This window comes from Lipotes vexillifer, unplaced genomic scaffold (genome assembly GCF_000442215.2).
Source record: "Lipotes vexillifer unplaced genomic scaffold, Lipotes_vexillifer_v1.1 scaffold2225, whole genome shotgun sequence".
NCBI lineage: Eukaryota > Metazoa > Chordata > Mammalia > Artiodactyla > Lipotidae > Lipotes > Lipotes vexillifer.
In genome coordinates, this window is record NW_006798684.1 from 993,544 (window position 1) to 1,007,788 (window position 14,245).

At 41.7% G+C, this 14,245-nt stretch overlaps 1 protein-coding gene and 1 non-coding gene across 2 annotated transcripts in view; both read right to left on the bottom strand.

Annotated features, from left to right (window-relative positions):
• Window positions 1–3,812: 3,812 nt before the first annotated feature.
• Window positions 3,813–14,245, bottom strand: part of UBE2R2 (ubiquitin conjugating enzyme E2 R2) — a 25,368-nt gene continuing 14,935 nt past the window's right edge. Inside the window, exons 3-4 of the mRNA XM_007470786.1 lie at window positions 7,694–7,828; window positions 3,813–4,787 (exon numbers count right to left, since the gene is read on the bottom strand). Coding sequence (XP_007470848.1) covers window positions 4,568–4,787; window positions 7,694–7,828 — 355 coding nt within the window. The 3' untranslated portion in view covers window positions 3,813–4,567. The remainder of the gene's footprint in view (window positions 4,788–7,693; window positions 7,829–14,245) is intronic.
• TRNAE-UUC (transfer RNA glutamic acid (anticodon UUC)) lies at window positions 13,412–13,483 on the bottom strand. Its single transcript has one exon. It is a non-coding gene; the product is annotated as a tRNA-Glu (tRNA).

Below are 14,245 nucleotides of genomic sequence, written 5' to 3' on the forward strand. Positions count from 1 at the left end.
AAAATCAAAGATATGCTTTCATCTCAGTGACAACATGTCTCCAAGCAAAGGCTCCTCTATTCCAGTCGTCCTGAAGCAGGTGGGCGACTGTTTCAGAGGTTTTCTCTTTTGCCCAAACTCCACCTAATAAAGTTCTGAGAGCATACTTTCTCTGCGTGGTGTGACTCAGGGAAAGCTCAGGGCAGAGACCATCTTCATTCCAGGGACCCTGGACTTCACAGGGCTGAAGTAGAGCTCCCGTGGTCACAGGCTTCTGATAACAGGATGTTAGGGCTTCAGTGGGTATTCCTTGCTTTGCTGGGCCCTTCTCTTGCCCCCAATCAGCATTCAAGGAGGGAAAAGGTAAAGGACGCAGCTGACAAGGTAGCTAACCCTCCTGACAGGCAGTGCTTATCAACGGTTACCTTTGTTTTTCTTGCAACTCTGTAACAGACTTAGGGGACAAGGCAGTCTCTAAAAGCATCTTGTCAACAGGATATTAGGGTAGGGTAATTTCTTTTCCAAAGGAACAAAGGTAAGAACTCTGAGAATACAGTTCCAGGCCTGTGAGAGAGTAAGTTTGGCACAAGTAAACCTCTCTGCCCTTTTCTCTTCATCAACCAAATGCAATCTTGATTGACCATCGAGGACTGTGGTGGGACAGATGACTAGTGAGCCAGGGTGGTGTGAAGTAGGTAAGTGGGTCCTGGGCTAAATATCTGCTCCAGAAAGTCCCAAGGAACCATTCACCTGGGGCCAGGATTCTGACTTCTCTTAAGCTCCTCCCTCCTGATTCCAGGCCACCAGTCCAGAAGGAACTGGGGCCGTAAAACTATCCATGTCTCCGCCAGGAGGCAGATCTCCATGCTTGTCTGAGGCGCAGCTGTATTCCAGCCTGGCAGCTAGCTCAAGGCCTTGAGGTGTTGCCAGAGGCATTATAGCATCCCGTTTCAAGTCAGCGTGCCAGAACCAGCCCAGGGGTACAGTCTTTACCTTGTCTGTTTTTGACCTCCAAAATCAATGGTCATTCGTCAGATAGGTCAAGCACTGCTGGCTTAAAAAAAAAAAAGTAAGTGTCCACAACTGAAACTTACTAAATTATGTGATCTATTGCTTTCTGATCCCTTCTTTTAGCAGCGGGAAGTTGACAAGTGACAATGAAAACAAAAAACTTGCGTAAGGAGGGCAGTGGAGCACTCCTCCATCACTTCACCGACCTACTTGTACTGGCAGATTGTGCCCTATTTCAGAATTAAGGTTAACAAATGGCTTTGTCTTTAATAACCTTTCTTAAAAGCTGGTAAGGATTTGGGGATACTTATTCTGCAAGGAGGTGAGCTGAGCAGACTGTCAAAAGGCAGGTGAGCAAGATTTGGTTTTTGTTTTAGTTTTTCAGCTGACTCCTGTGCATAATCTGCAAGGGAACAGAGTAAGTATTAAGACCACCTTTTAATTTTAATACACAAAAAAAGAAGAGGGTCATCCCATGGGGAAGTAGCAATACAGGTATATTTTATTTCACATTTTATTAGTAGACAGATGGGCAGAAAAAGACAAAAATAAACCACTAAAGGGGAAATTGAACACAAAATGCATCAGATAATCTTTTCTCATAAGTTAAACTGAAGAAAAACATCTACAATTTCAGCTAAGAAAATTAAAGTCAGGTGTGTCCTGCTGGTTTCAGAATAGTTGAAAATTGCATCTGAATCTTTGTAAATGTAAACCTTTTTAAAAATCAGGATGGGAGGGTAGAGTTAATTTTCAGTGGAGAACTACACATTTTCCCCTTCAATCGCTTACTATGTGTTTTCCAAACATAAGGAAACCAGCGAATAAAGAAGCAAATAATTACCAGGGAAGAGGAAAGAAGGGACTACAAAAAAGCTTGGCTAATAGAAAAAAGAACTCTGGAATGATGTGAAATGAAAGGGGAAGACTGCGAGAAGCAACAACAGAATCATGATGTACGTCCTCCACCCAGCCTCAAAATACACAGACCTGAAGAGCATCCAGAGGCCTCCACTAGAATCGAAAGGAACCTAAAAGTGCAGGATGGATCCTGAATTCATGTTACACCAAATAATCAGCACAACTGTACTCACAAGGTTGTGGCCTAAGCCTGAGATCTCCACTCCTGAAAGAAGTTACGTGCTTCAGTTTTCTTTTGCCATAGTATGTGTTCGCAGGACAGAGCTCTGGAGCCAGCACCTGGGTTTTACAAGTCAGTCTGAGCTATCAGAATGTCCCACCTCCTAGCAAATCAGCACACCCCCGTCTTTTCTGGAACTGACGACTACTCATCAGAGGCAAACCCAGCTCTGAAGAGTAACACCCCAAAGGCTGAGAGGTACAACCTCCACCTGGCTCTCTGAGTCAACGTAAAACAGAGGCCAGCAGGGCCTGTGGGACAGGGCTGAGCAGCACAGCACCTCCCACAGTGCCAAGGAGTCTGGCCTGCCCTGGGGGAGAGACGCTTTGGCAGGAAGAGAAAAGGCTTAGTTTTAGGGCTCCGAGCGAGCGTAAGACCAAGCACGCGGTGCACGCGTGTGTGTTTTGGGAGTGTGGAGTGTTTGATGGGGTGATCAGAGCATTATGAGTATGTGTGGGGCGAAAAACTAGTTTCAATGTCCTTCTATGAGAGTTTGCACTCAGTGTTTTGTCACAGGAGAGCTGCTCTGTTCTCTGATTCTGACTGGAGTCACTTGACTCAGGGGTGCAAGTAGGCCATGGAGTTTGGACAGATTCTGGGACCAGGCTCAACAGTGTCCCATGTGAACCTTAGCACGTTCAACATTCCCACTTTTTTAAGACCAGATTCCGGAGAAGGCTGCTGGGAATTAGTTGGCAAATGTTTGGAGAGTTTGAAGAGCGAATGAAAACCCTGAGATCAGAAAGGAGGAACTAAGGACCTAAGTATCACAGACTGTGTCCTAGGGTCCATCCTACCTCTGTCCCTCATCAACCCTTTCATTCTTTCTGAGCTATACTATCTGAAGAAAAGGAGTTGAACGCTAGCACGCAGGGATCTGAAGTAGGTTCATAGCGGTATTTTCCCCACTGAAAGAACACTGCCCTCCTGTGAACTGACCCACCCCCATAAGAAACAAAAATCATCGCCAAGTACTGAAGAAGTCCCTGGTTGGTGAAGGCTGATGGAACTCGGTATTGATTGAAGTAACACATGATCGACATGGGGGAAATCAAGGCTGCAGCAATTGCGTGGCAGGAAGATCTAGCGTTGCCCAGACACTGCTTACAGCCAACTCCCTTGGCTCTGCCAGAAGAGTCAAAGCAGCTCAGGGGAAAGCTCCATGCACAACTTCCACTTGCACTCCATAGCCCGAGCACATTGAAAGGAGAGAAAAGTCCAGGTCACATCCAGTGAGAAAAGTGGGAACCGGTCACGCATGTCTCACATATCCACAGTTACCACTATCAGTATAAGCAGCTCAATGAAAACCAAAATCTTAACACATGCACCTAGTATTAATACTAAGTAAGTAAAACTCGCTACTTAAAAAAAATCCTCATGGTGAGAGTGTATCTTTCAGGGAAAGGCCATGTTAAATATATAAAACAGATGTTTTCTCTCCCAACAGTGGTCCCCAGTAGTTTTTTTCCCCCAGCAGCATCAACCAAAACCAGCATAGTGATTTTAACTCTTCGTTCCCGTCACTAAGACTCCACACACACACACACACACACACACACACACACACACACACACACACACACACACACACACACACACACACACACACTAATCCCCACTCTCTCCCCACTCCCTGGGGGAAAAAAATAACTCTGCCTTCAAAATAAATAGCAATCAGTTCTATGTAAAGTATGAATATTTATTTCAGGCTTTAGATCCCAATCGATTTCGAAAAACAAAATCTGATCTCTCAGAGTAGCTGAGGCCTCTGTTAGGCTGAAGGGCCCTGTGCCCTTAGGAACACGTTTCAACAGGTTCAGAACAAAGTCCCTGACGCCTGCTGTACCCCAGCCTTAAGAAGGGAAAGAAAATTCACCACCACGGGGCTGAACGAATGCACACACACTAAGGTAAATGAGCAGCTAAAACTTGGCAAATTTGCTTTGTTAAGAAAAAGTTTGTTTTGTGGGGCTTTTACGGTTTTTTTTTTTTCTTTTGCTACCCAGCATATGCAGCACTTGTGAACTCCCGATGGGTTGCCAGCTTTAAACACATTAAACGTCTTGATGAAAGACTATTTAATTCTTCAAGAATCTAAAAACAGACCAAACGTGTTTTGCTGTGAACACTTTGCAGAGACGAGGTGAGGTGGGAGTTTGGGTTTAAAGAAAGAAAAAAAAAAAAGAATCAATACAATGATGGAAGGGTAAAGAATGCAAGAATTCAGACATTCTGTGGAGGATTAGTTTCTCTCCATTAAGAGGTCCATAAAAAGGAGCAAACTGAGATCCATAAGGGGAGTCACCAGGAGCCGTGTTTGTTTTCCCCACCCCCATGATAGGTTTTTGCTGAGGGGCCACTGCTAGGTCCCCACTTGCTCCCCTCCCTTTGGCCTGAGATGGCAGGGCAGTACAGGGGCCTTGAAGGAGCACGTCACGACTCCTCATTCCCAGAATCATCATCGTCATAACAGTCGGCATCTTCCTCCTCCTCATCTTCATCATCAATGTCGTCGTCGTACAAGTCGTCATAAAGCAAATCTGAGCTGTTGTCATTGGAAGGCACTTTAGTTTTGATGCAGTATTCCGCCAGGGTCGTGGGGACCTTCACTCCATCCTTTTCTGCTTCGGCTTTAGTGGCTGACACCTGTTTCCTGAAGGGAGGATAGTTTGTATAAGTCTCTGGAAGATGGATTTATAATTGGCCTAAACAATCCAAAGTTCCTTACTGGTTTCTGAACTTTAGTACCTACCTACCTGAAAGCATCTTTGACTAGATACCCTCTACTACACCAAAGGTTCTAGCCCATCAGGTACCATTCTGAAGGACACTTAAAAAAGACCCTTCTGAAGGGCATTTAAAGCCATGCACCGCATATGCTGGTTGGCCAGAAATCACCTCAGGTTTTCCGCCTTGTCTTCTCGCACTAAACTCAGAATGCAGCCCCAACAACTCAATAGTCCTCCTACTTAGAGAAAAATCCAAATATCTTATGTTGGATTCCAAAGTCTTGCATGATCCACCTGCCTATCGCTTCATTCTCGCCACCCATTACTTTCTCCAATTCCAAAACATTCAGGCCACTCTGGGGTTTTCTAGTACCTTCAAACATACCTAGTTGATTTTTCTGTGAGGACCAGTTGCTCTTCTGCCCTACATACGGTTGACTGCTTCTTGTCACTCAGATATGAACTTATATGTCACCTTAGAGGAGGCCTATTCGGACAATCCAACTTAAAGCAGCCCCCTTGTAATTCCTTCATATTATCCTACTCATCTTCCTCATTTGCTCATTTTTCTGTTGTTCTTGCACCCCTGAATGTGAGCAGAGACCCTGCCTGTCTAAGTTAATTCTATTTCCCCAGTGCTTAGCACACCGCCTGGGCACATACAGCTGTGCAACAAATACTGACTGTATGAACGCATGAAGGTTAATGTTTCCTTCAACAAGTATGAAAATTCGACCCCTCAAGGGAGGGACTAGAAAAACTGAACTTAAAAACATCAAACCACTATTCTCAGAACTTCCCTGGTGGTTCAGTGGCTAAGACTGTGCTCCCAATGCAGGGGGCCTGGGTTCGATCCCTGGTCAGGGAACTAGATCCCGCACGATGCAGCTTAAAAAAAAAAAAACAAAAAACCCACATGCCGCAACTAAGACCCGGTGCAGCCAAATAAATAAATAAATACTTTTAAAAACCCCACAAAAACACAACCACTCTTCTCCCTTTTAATTAGACCTCTCTTGGTGGACCCTGTTGCCTTACATTCTGATGCTGCTGAGGCTTTCAGGCTTGAATCTTCTCACAGCTTTCTCCTTGAACCATCTTGTCCATTCCCATGGTTCTATGCTGAGAGCTCTCAAATCATCAGGGTCCAGCCTAAACTTTTCTTCTGAGCTCTATACCCTTAAATGAGCATCTGGATGTCTCCGTCCTGACGTTCCATAGGAATCCTAACTCAGCAAGTCTGCATTTCTCATTGTCCACCTCCATGGAGTATTCAGTTCCTAAAATTATAACTCTTACTACTACAAAGTCTTAAATGTTTTCAAATCTGTTTTCTCATTCTTGATTGTTACTACGTCAGTTTAGTCTTCATCTCAGCCTCCTCAAACCTCAGCCGGTCTCCTGGTCAGTTGTGTTCTTTTGGAACTCAAATAGGACTATCCTTTCACACAAAATCTTTAAGTGACACTCCAACACCTCTAAGATTAAGGACCAAACCCACCCTATGACTTCAGTGTCTTTTAAGACCTGATGCCTTTCTTAATTTCCCATTACTTCTCAAATCAGAATTTACAATTCTCTTGATGTGTCATGCTATTATACACCCGTGTTTTAGCAAGCATGTTTCTCTCTCCCTGAAAAATTCTTGGTTATGAAGCATTATCTCTCCTAGGAACCATATTATATGTTCCTTGCACTGTATCTTGTTTACGCTTCTACAGTTGCACTTATCATATTACATGTTCATTTCTTTGTTTACAAACAAAAGTATGAGCTCTCTAAGGAGAAAGACTATGCCTTACATCCTACCTTTCCTTGAACATCAGGCTCCAGTCCTATTTTATGAAGCATTCCCATTTTCCAATCCTCAGTCCACTCTCACTCTAAACTTTTACAGGTCTTTACTATTTACACTAGTTATCTTCAATCTTTGGTATATACCAGTCACCTAAATGGCTTGGTAAAAACAAAATACAGATCCCCAGATTCTATCCTTGTAATTTCATTAAATGACTCTGGATTAGGGAGAGGGTCTAAGAAGCTGATTACAGTGGGCAGAAAACTTATTCAGCTGTCAGATGACATGCATTTTTTTTTTTTTAATATCACATGGTATCATGCCAACTAGATTTATAGAGAGGGACTTTGAAAAGTCACAGAATGTGCTGCAACAGTCCTTGGGGCTCTACCAATCCTTACGTACTGTTAGGAAAATCTTATATCCTATGTAGGATATAATTTGACAGATGAATGGTTGAGCCTAATACCTTTTTTTTTTTTAACAGATGGAAATATTAAAAAACCCCAAAAGTTAACTGATAAAAGGTCACATGACAGTGACAGAGCTAGGAGTATATTCCAAGTCTCCTGATTCTTATTCTAGGGCTCTGTTAAACCATATACTAGAGTTGCTGATAATGGTGATTCCCAGAAGATACTTGCTGCTATGGTCAGAAAGGTCATATAGGGTTTCGTTAATAAAAAATTTGAAAACAAAAATACCTGGAATGTCTGGAATACACTGGGTGTTTGATACATTTAAAGGACATGTTCAAAACCCAGAATAGTGTCCCTAAAATGATCAGGAGGAAAAGTTTGCAAACTTGACTAGTTTAGAACCTGGAAGTTCTGTTTCCTGGGAAATCAGATTTGCTGTCTCAAAAGCCAAACTCATTAGGCTCAGGCAGAAACCTCTTCCCAAACAATAAGTCTAACTGACAGAAGTGGAGTGGATATTTAAGTTCAATTTAAACCCTTGGTTCTAGGATATACTTTGGCTCTGTATGAAGACTTGAAGTAATCAAACAGAAGACAAAACAAAACACCTTACCTAATGATTTCAGCATATTCTTTGTCTTTTCCTTTACTGTCCCTCCATTTCCTGAACATAACCGAGGCATCCACATTGGCTGGGGAGAAGGTGTTGGGCTCATTAAGCAATGAGATTACACTTAACAGGATAGTCCTAGAAACAGGAAAAAAGGGTCAGCTATGAATACTCATATTCACAGTATTCAATAGTATTTTGTTTTAAATTTAAGACTATAATATTTGAGACTTTAGGGAAATGGAAATAGAGTATCAAAATTTTGTTTTCAGTACTCATCTGGCTAGGCTAGGAACAAGCTGCTACCTGGGAGACAAAGCAGAGGGAATCTGAGTTTAGCATAAAAGTTAGGTTGCAGGGCAAAATATGAACTCTGTAGAAGGCACTGTCTTAACTGGCAACATGTTCCAATCTACAAAAATTGGAGGTCTGGAAGCTTTTCAAATAACATTTAAAAAATTAACAAGTTAAGTGCAATAGGAAAAAGCAGAAGCAAAAAACATTTAGCTTAAAGGCAATCTTTTTGTGGAAAAGGGTAAAAATGATGCTACTCCATATATCTAATTCATATCATGGCTGCTTAGAAGATCTGAAAACCAATATTACATACAAATGTATTTCTTTCCCATACTTCTAAGGGAAGCAAGATAAGAGTTAAGCAGGAGAATGGAGAAAAAGCAATAGCCTTGACATGGAAGACTAGTCTCTGAATAACAGAAATCTTGATTCAAAAAATATTTACTAAGCCCTTACTATTGTGCCAGAGGCATCTAGTGAGATGTTGGATGTACAATAGTGAGAGAGTTAGTTGCCATCCCTGATCTCTCAGGGCTTAGAAATCTTGTGGGAAATTTTCATCCACAGATAAAAACTAGACACCTTAATCACAGGGAATAAAGTTTCTGTGAAATAAAATAAGCTCAATAAGCTCCAAAAATGTTTGAAATAGTTCCCAGGCTTTTTTCTCCCCTAAAAGTTATGTGCATGTAAGTAAGGAGAAACATGGGAGGAAAAATTAAATTTCTCTACCTTTTCTCATTGGTGCGAGGTTATAGATTTTGTTGTTGCAAAATAGCCTTTTGCTCCTGGCCCCAAGCAAAAAATAAAGGGAGGGAACCAGGCAATTAGATGTTTGATTTGATGAAACCTTTTCCTAAAAAGGGTAGAGAGTTTCTGTTATGTGATTATACAAGATTATGACAAAGGCACTTTCAAAGAAAACTTTCCCATCTAGTTCAAATTCATTTACCACATATACACCCCCCACCTCTCTATTAGGGTAAGAATAACTCCCTGTACCCCCACTTCCATCCTTCTGGACTTCTTCAGTAATTACACTAAGAAGATTTAAAGAAACTCATCATTGCCAAAAATGCAAAATGGACTGACAATATCCTAGGAGCGAAAGAAAAATTCCGTAAGGATTGCTTCAGAAGAAAACATACACAAAACCTGATAGAAAGATAAGCAGGATAAGGACAAACTGTGGTACAGTTTAATGGTCCAGATCAGCATTTCTTTACAACTTTCTGTGATGATGGAAATGTATAGTCTGTGTGTTATCCAATATGGTAACCACTACATGTGGCCACTGAGCACTTTGAAAAGTAGATTATGCAACTGAAGAAATGAGTTTTTTAGTACTAATTTTAATTAAGTTTAAATAGCCACATGTAGTCAGTGGCTATCATACTGGACAGCACAGGTCTAGATGAATTATATTAACTGAATTAGGAAATTTTTCCCAGAAGTGGTTTCACCAGGTTGATTTTCTTATATCTTGTGTTTATTATTTAAATGCCATATTGTGAAGTACAATTTTTTAAAATGGTGAATCAGCCAGTTCTATCATAAGAAACTCACTTCTAATACCATGTACTCACTCCCTAAACTGAAATACATGATGCTTTCAGAAGCCTCAGGCACTAACTATAGTTGACTGTGATAATAGTTATTAACTCAGCACGTTTTCACTTCCTCCCTTTGTCTGGAGAGTAGAGCCATTTTTTGCACAGGGAATCCATTCCACTGATTCAGATGGGGTTAATCTCCTTCCTCTACTACACCTTCAAACAACAACCATACCACACCTTCATAAAAACCTACCTACCCACAGCAGTAGACATACCACCAAGTGCTGGCAAAGGACTCCAACACGAATGAAGATTCCTGATGCAATTCATATGCAATATCCTATTCAAAATTTCCCAACCAGTATGTTGTGAGTGGGTTACAGGTAAATTGTATGTGATTCCCTCAGGCAGATTGGTAGGTAGGACCTGGGACAACTTGAGCCTCTGGAACAATAACTTCTGGCCAAAGGAGCATCTTCAGCTTACTACATTGTGATCTACGAATACTATCATTTCATATTTTCTATGTAACATGACTGGAAAAGGATGGGAAGCAATATCATACATAGTTTAAACTGTCTGGCACTTGTACCAAAATAATTTAACACAGGTGTTACATCTGTAGCATGGTAAACAACTCTGCAAGGTAGTATTGTTAATCCTATTTTTATAGAGTGGAAAAATGAAATGTATGTAGAACATACAAAACACAATTGAATCCTGAAGCGATTCCAACAATTACCTCTTTTGTTGTTGTTGTTGCTATTTTTTGGTGTTGTTAGTTTCAGTAAGTATTTTAAAATCCTGTCTCATTTATTGTATTTTTTTCAGAAGAAAGAAGTATTTAAGGGAGATAGGAAATCATAATTAAACATCTGTGACCCAATGGGTAATACTGTATTTGTCCCTTTTCAACATACAGACAGTAATCAATGAGATGGGTCTGCCCTTTCTCTGTTAGCTACTACGTCACCACAAGTACAATTTTAGCAGGCAGGGCAGAAACTGGCCTTAGCTCAACAAAGACATGGCTTATGGGTCTCCCCAGAAGCCAAGCAGCAAAAGTTTGGAATTCTGTAGGACTAAAGATGGGCATTTTTCGTCCAGTGCATACACAGACCCTCCCAGGCAACGTGTGCGGTAGAAAGGGGTCATTCTTTAAAACTCCAACTTACTTGACTCTTAAAACATACATAGAAATACTGAAAGAGAGTTTGAATGATTGAGATTCTTAGATTTTACAGGCCTTAATTTGATAAAAAGTGACGTATAGAGAAGCAAAGCTCATTGCCTGACCCTTCTAGTTGACCTAGAAGGGTTCTTTTAATCTCTCATTTACACTATTTCAAAAGATGGACCAGTAACACCAGAAGATCACCCAATTAAAACCCAATCCTCATATGTTTTTAAGATGGGAGAGAAATTTAAAGAGCACATCATGGTAAAGAAGTCTGTTATGACTGGGAAGATAAAACGTGGTAGCTTAATGAGCCCACATACTACTAACAGTTTTTCTTTATGCTGCTAAAGCACCTAACAGGGACTTCCTGGTGGTCCAGTGGCTAAGACTACCAGCTTCCAATGCAGGGGGCCTGGGTTCACTCCCTGGTCAGGGAACTAGATCCCACATGCTGTAACTAAGAGTTCGCATGCCGCAACCAAAGATCCTGCATGCCGCAACGAAGATCCCATGTGCCACAACCAAGACCCAGAGCAGCCAAATAAATAAATAAAATATTAAAAAAATAATAATAAAGCAACTAACAAATACAACAGTTCCTGCTGTGCAGTCCCTGGAGCTACCGTTGACTGACATACCCCTGAGAACACATGGTAGGAATAAGGGTCTCAGATTAAAATACACAAAATGACCAAATCACAACATTTTAGTTTAAAAAGGAAAAATTTTAAATACACAAAATACATATCATTTGCACAGAATGAAACTAGCAATCTGAGTGCAGTGGGACCCAATATGCAAACATCAAGGGAGCAAGTAAATAAAATAGTCCTGGCCCAGAATGGGGTTTACAGGAGCCCTAGGAACAGCACAGCCATAGCCATTTCCTATGACGTTGTCTACTTTGCCACCCAATCACTGCAGCAGTCTCTAGCCCTTTCAGTGGGTTACAGAGAAGACTAGATAGGAAAACAACACCCTACCCTACTCCTGAGCTTCTACATGAAGGTGTGGCCTCTGGAGTGGATCCATAAATCTGGTCCCATGATACATCTTCACAGCGGCAAAGAAAACATTGTTATCTAACCTTCAAAGGAAAGCAAATCCCTACCAAAGACCACTTTCGTATCCAAGAGCCTGCAGCAGGTATGGCAAGTAGTTCTGGGGCTGGTGCCCACTTGTGAATTCTACTGCAAGGTCTGAGAGACCCCCTACCCACCCACCTCACCCACCCCCTGGAAGCTCCCACTTGGTTCTGGACAGAACATGGATTAAGGCACATTTTGTTTGTTTCACCAAGAAGAGGCATGGTGTTGTGGACTCCTAATCACATACATGTAGCAGCATCAGGGGGCCCTATCCTCCCAACTTCATTCTTTGCTGACTAATGCCTACACCTCAAAACTTCCCAATTCCGTAAGGAACTCTCACCCCCTAAACTTAACCCTGGACATCTGAGGATAGGACTGTGGATCTCTTCTTCCAGAAAGTATGCAGGCTTCCTCTAAGAGGAGGAGAACTACTGAGCTTTTAGTGGGAGCTAGCTGGCTGCTGCTCTGGATCCCTACAGTTGTAGCATACTACATTTTTCTTGCTTTCCCCTTTAGCCAACTCTCACTACTCACTAGGTCTTGTTATATAAATCAACTTCGGCTCTCAAAGGTAACAGGAATTCCTTACTCTTCTTGAGGTTACAAAAGCCTGTACAACTTTATTTTCTGAATATGTTCACTGAGGTGTTAAATGAAAGACTAGTGCAGGTGGTCATGGAGGAGTCCAAACACGTGAACATGGAACCACTTTCACGTAACAGTGCCATTCAGCAGTCAAGACCCTACAACAGGCTGAATTGAACCTTCTGCCACCTCCACTGCTGTCTTGGCTACAGCCATAAACTGGATATGGAGCTTAGAACCCTTAGTCAGACAGTGCTTACTCTGGATAATTTAGTAGCAAAGGGATATAAAGGAAAATCCCTGGCATCTCGTATCTTGCCTCTTGATATTTCAGTGCCGTAAATAGCCTGTGAGAAATATGTACAGTTTACTACCTTAAGGAGCTCCCTTGTCTCAAAACAAATAACACAGAAACAAATGGGAAAGGGAAACGTGTCCCACATTAGGTAGTACTTCCCTGACTTTTCAGAGTTCTGGACATCACCAGGTGTTCCAGATGACATTCCACAAGGCATGCAAAACACTCTATGTCCCCCCTAGAAGTCCACAAACACCAAAACTCTCCATTCACTCTCCCACCCCAAGCAACACATTGAAGAACCATCCAATGGTTATATGGAACTAAGAAAGAAACAAAAAGGTCCAAGAAGGTAACGATTTCCAATGCAAATACCTTTTAGAGCCATAGATGAAGATTAAAGGGGCAATCTGAAGATAACTAAGTTCTGGTTGTGAAGCCTCTAAATAAAAAAAGCATAAACGCAGGGAAGGCAATCCCTCATGTGAAGTCCAGGTGCTTCTAAATTGGGGCTCAGGTGACCTGAGGGCCCAGAGAGAAAAAAAAATGATGCTGGTACCCAAAGTGGCTAAGGTAGTTTTAAAGGGCAGATTAATATGAAAGGAGTTCCCTGCCCCGAAAGGAATGGATTAAATGAGAAACAGGCCTTTCTTTTCTTTTCTTTTTTTTTCTTTTTTTTTTTTTGCCCGTGCCACATCGTTTGTGGGATCTTAGTTCCCTGACCAGGGATTGAACCTGGGCCACAGCAGTGAAAGCACTGAATCCTAACCACTGGACCACCAGGGAATTCCCCAAACAGACCTTTCTTAAAAAGAAAAAATGTTTATAATATTTTAGGCTGAGACAAGGCAAATACAGTCTGTGTGTATTTACATAGAAGGAAAGGCAAAAATTTTGAATTCCTGTGGGTAATGGTAATAGATTGTCCATCCAAGCAGCATGAGAATGCAATGAGAAAAATCTTGTTTGGGGCTTTGCATCTAAAGAACAGGGAGGCTTCAAATTCTATACTGAAGTTTTAACCCCCAGTACCTCAGACTATATTTGGAGACAGAGTCTTTCAAGAGGTAATTAAGTTAAAATAAGGTCCTTAGAACAGGTCTTAATCCAGTATAACTAATGTCCTTATAAGAAGAGGCAATTAGGACACAGACATGAACAGAGGGAAGACCATGTGAAGACAAAGAGAGAAGACAAGATGAGGAGAGAAGCCTCCGAAGAAATTAACCTTGCCGGTACCTTATAGAGTCCAGAAATGTGAAATAATAAATTTCTGTTGTTTAAGCCGCACCAAAAAAAAAAAAAAAAAAAGAGGAGGAGGCTTGTTTTCTCAAAGGGTGGGTGTGGTGGTGGTATGTGAAGCATTTGATTCAAAATTCAACCTCCAAAAGCAAGAATCACTGACACCTTAGAGCTACTACTTCTTCTAGTCTAGGGTTACTACTAGCCCTGAAAAACAAGCACCAAAATCATACTTAGAGGACAACCCTGGGGCTTCCCTGGTGGCGCAGTGGTTGAGAGTCCGCCTGCCGATGCAGGGGACACGGG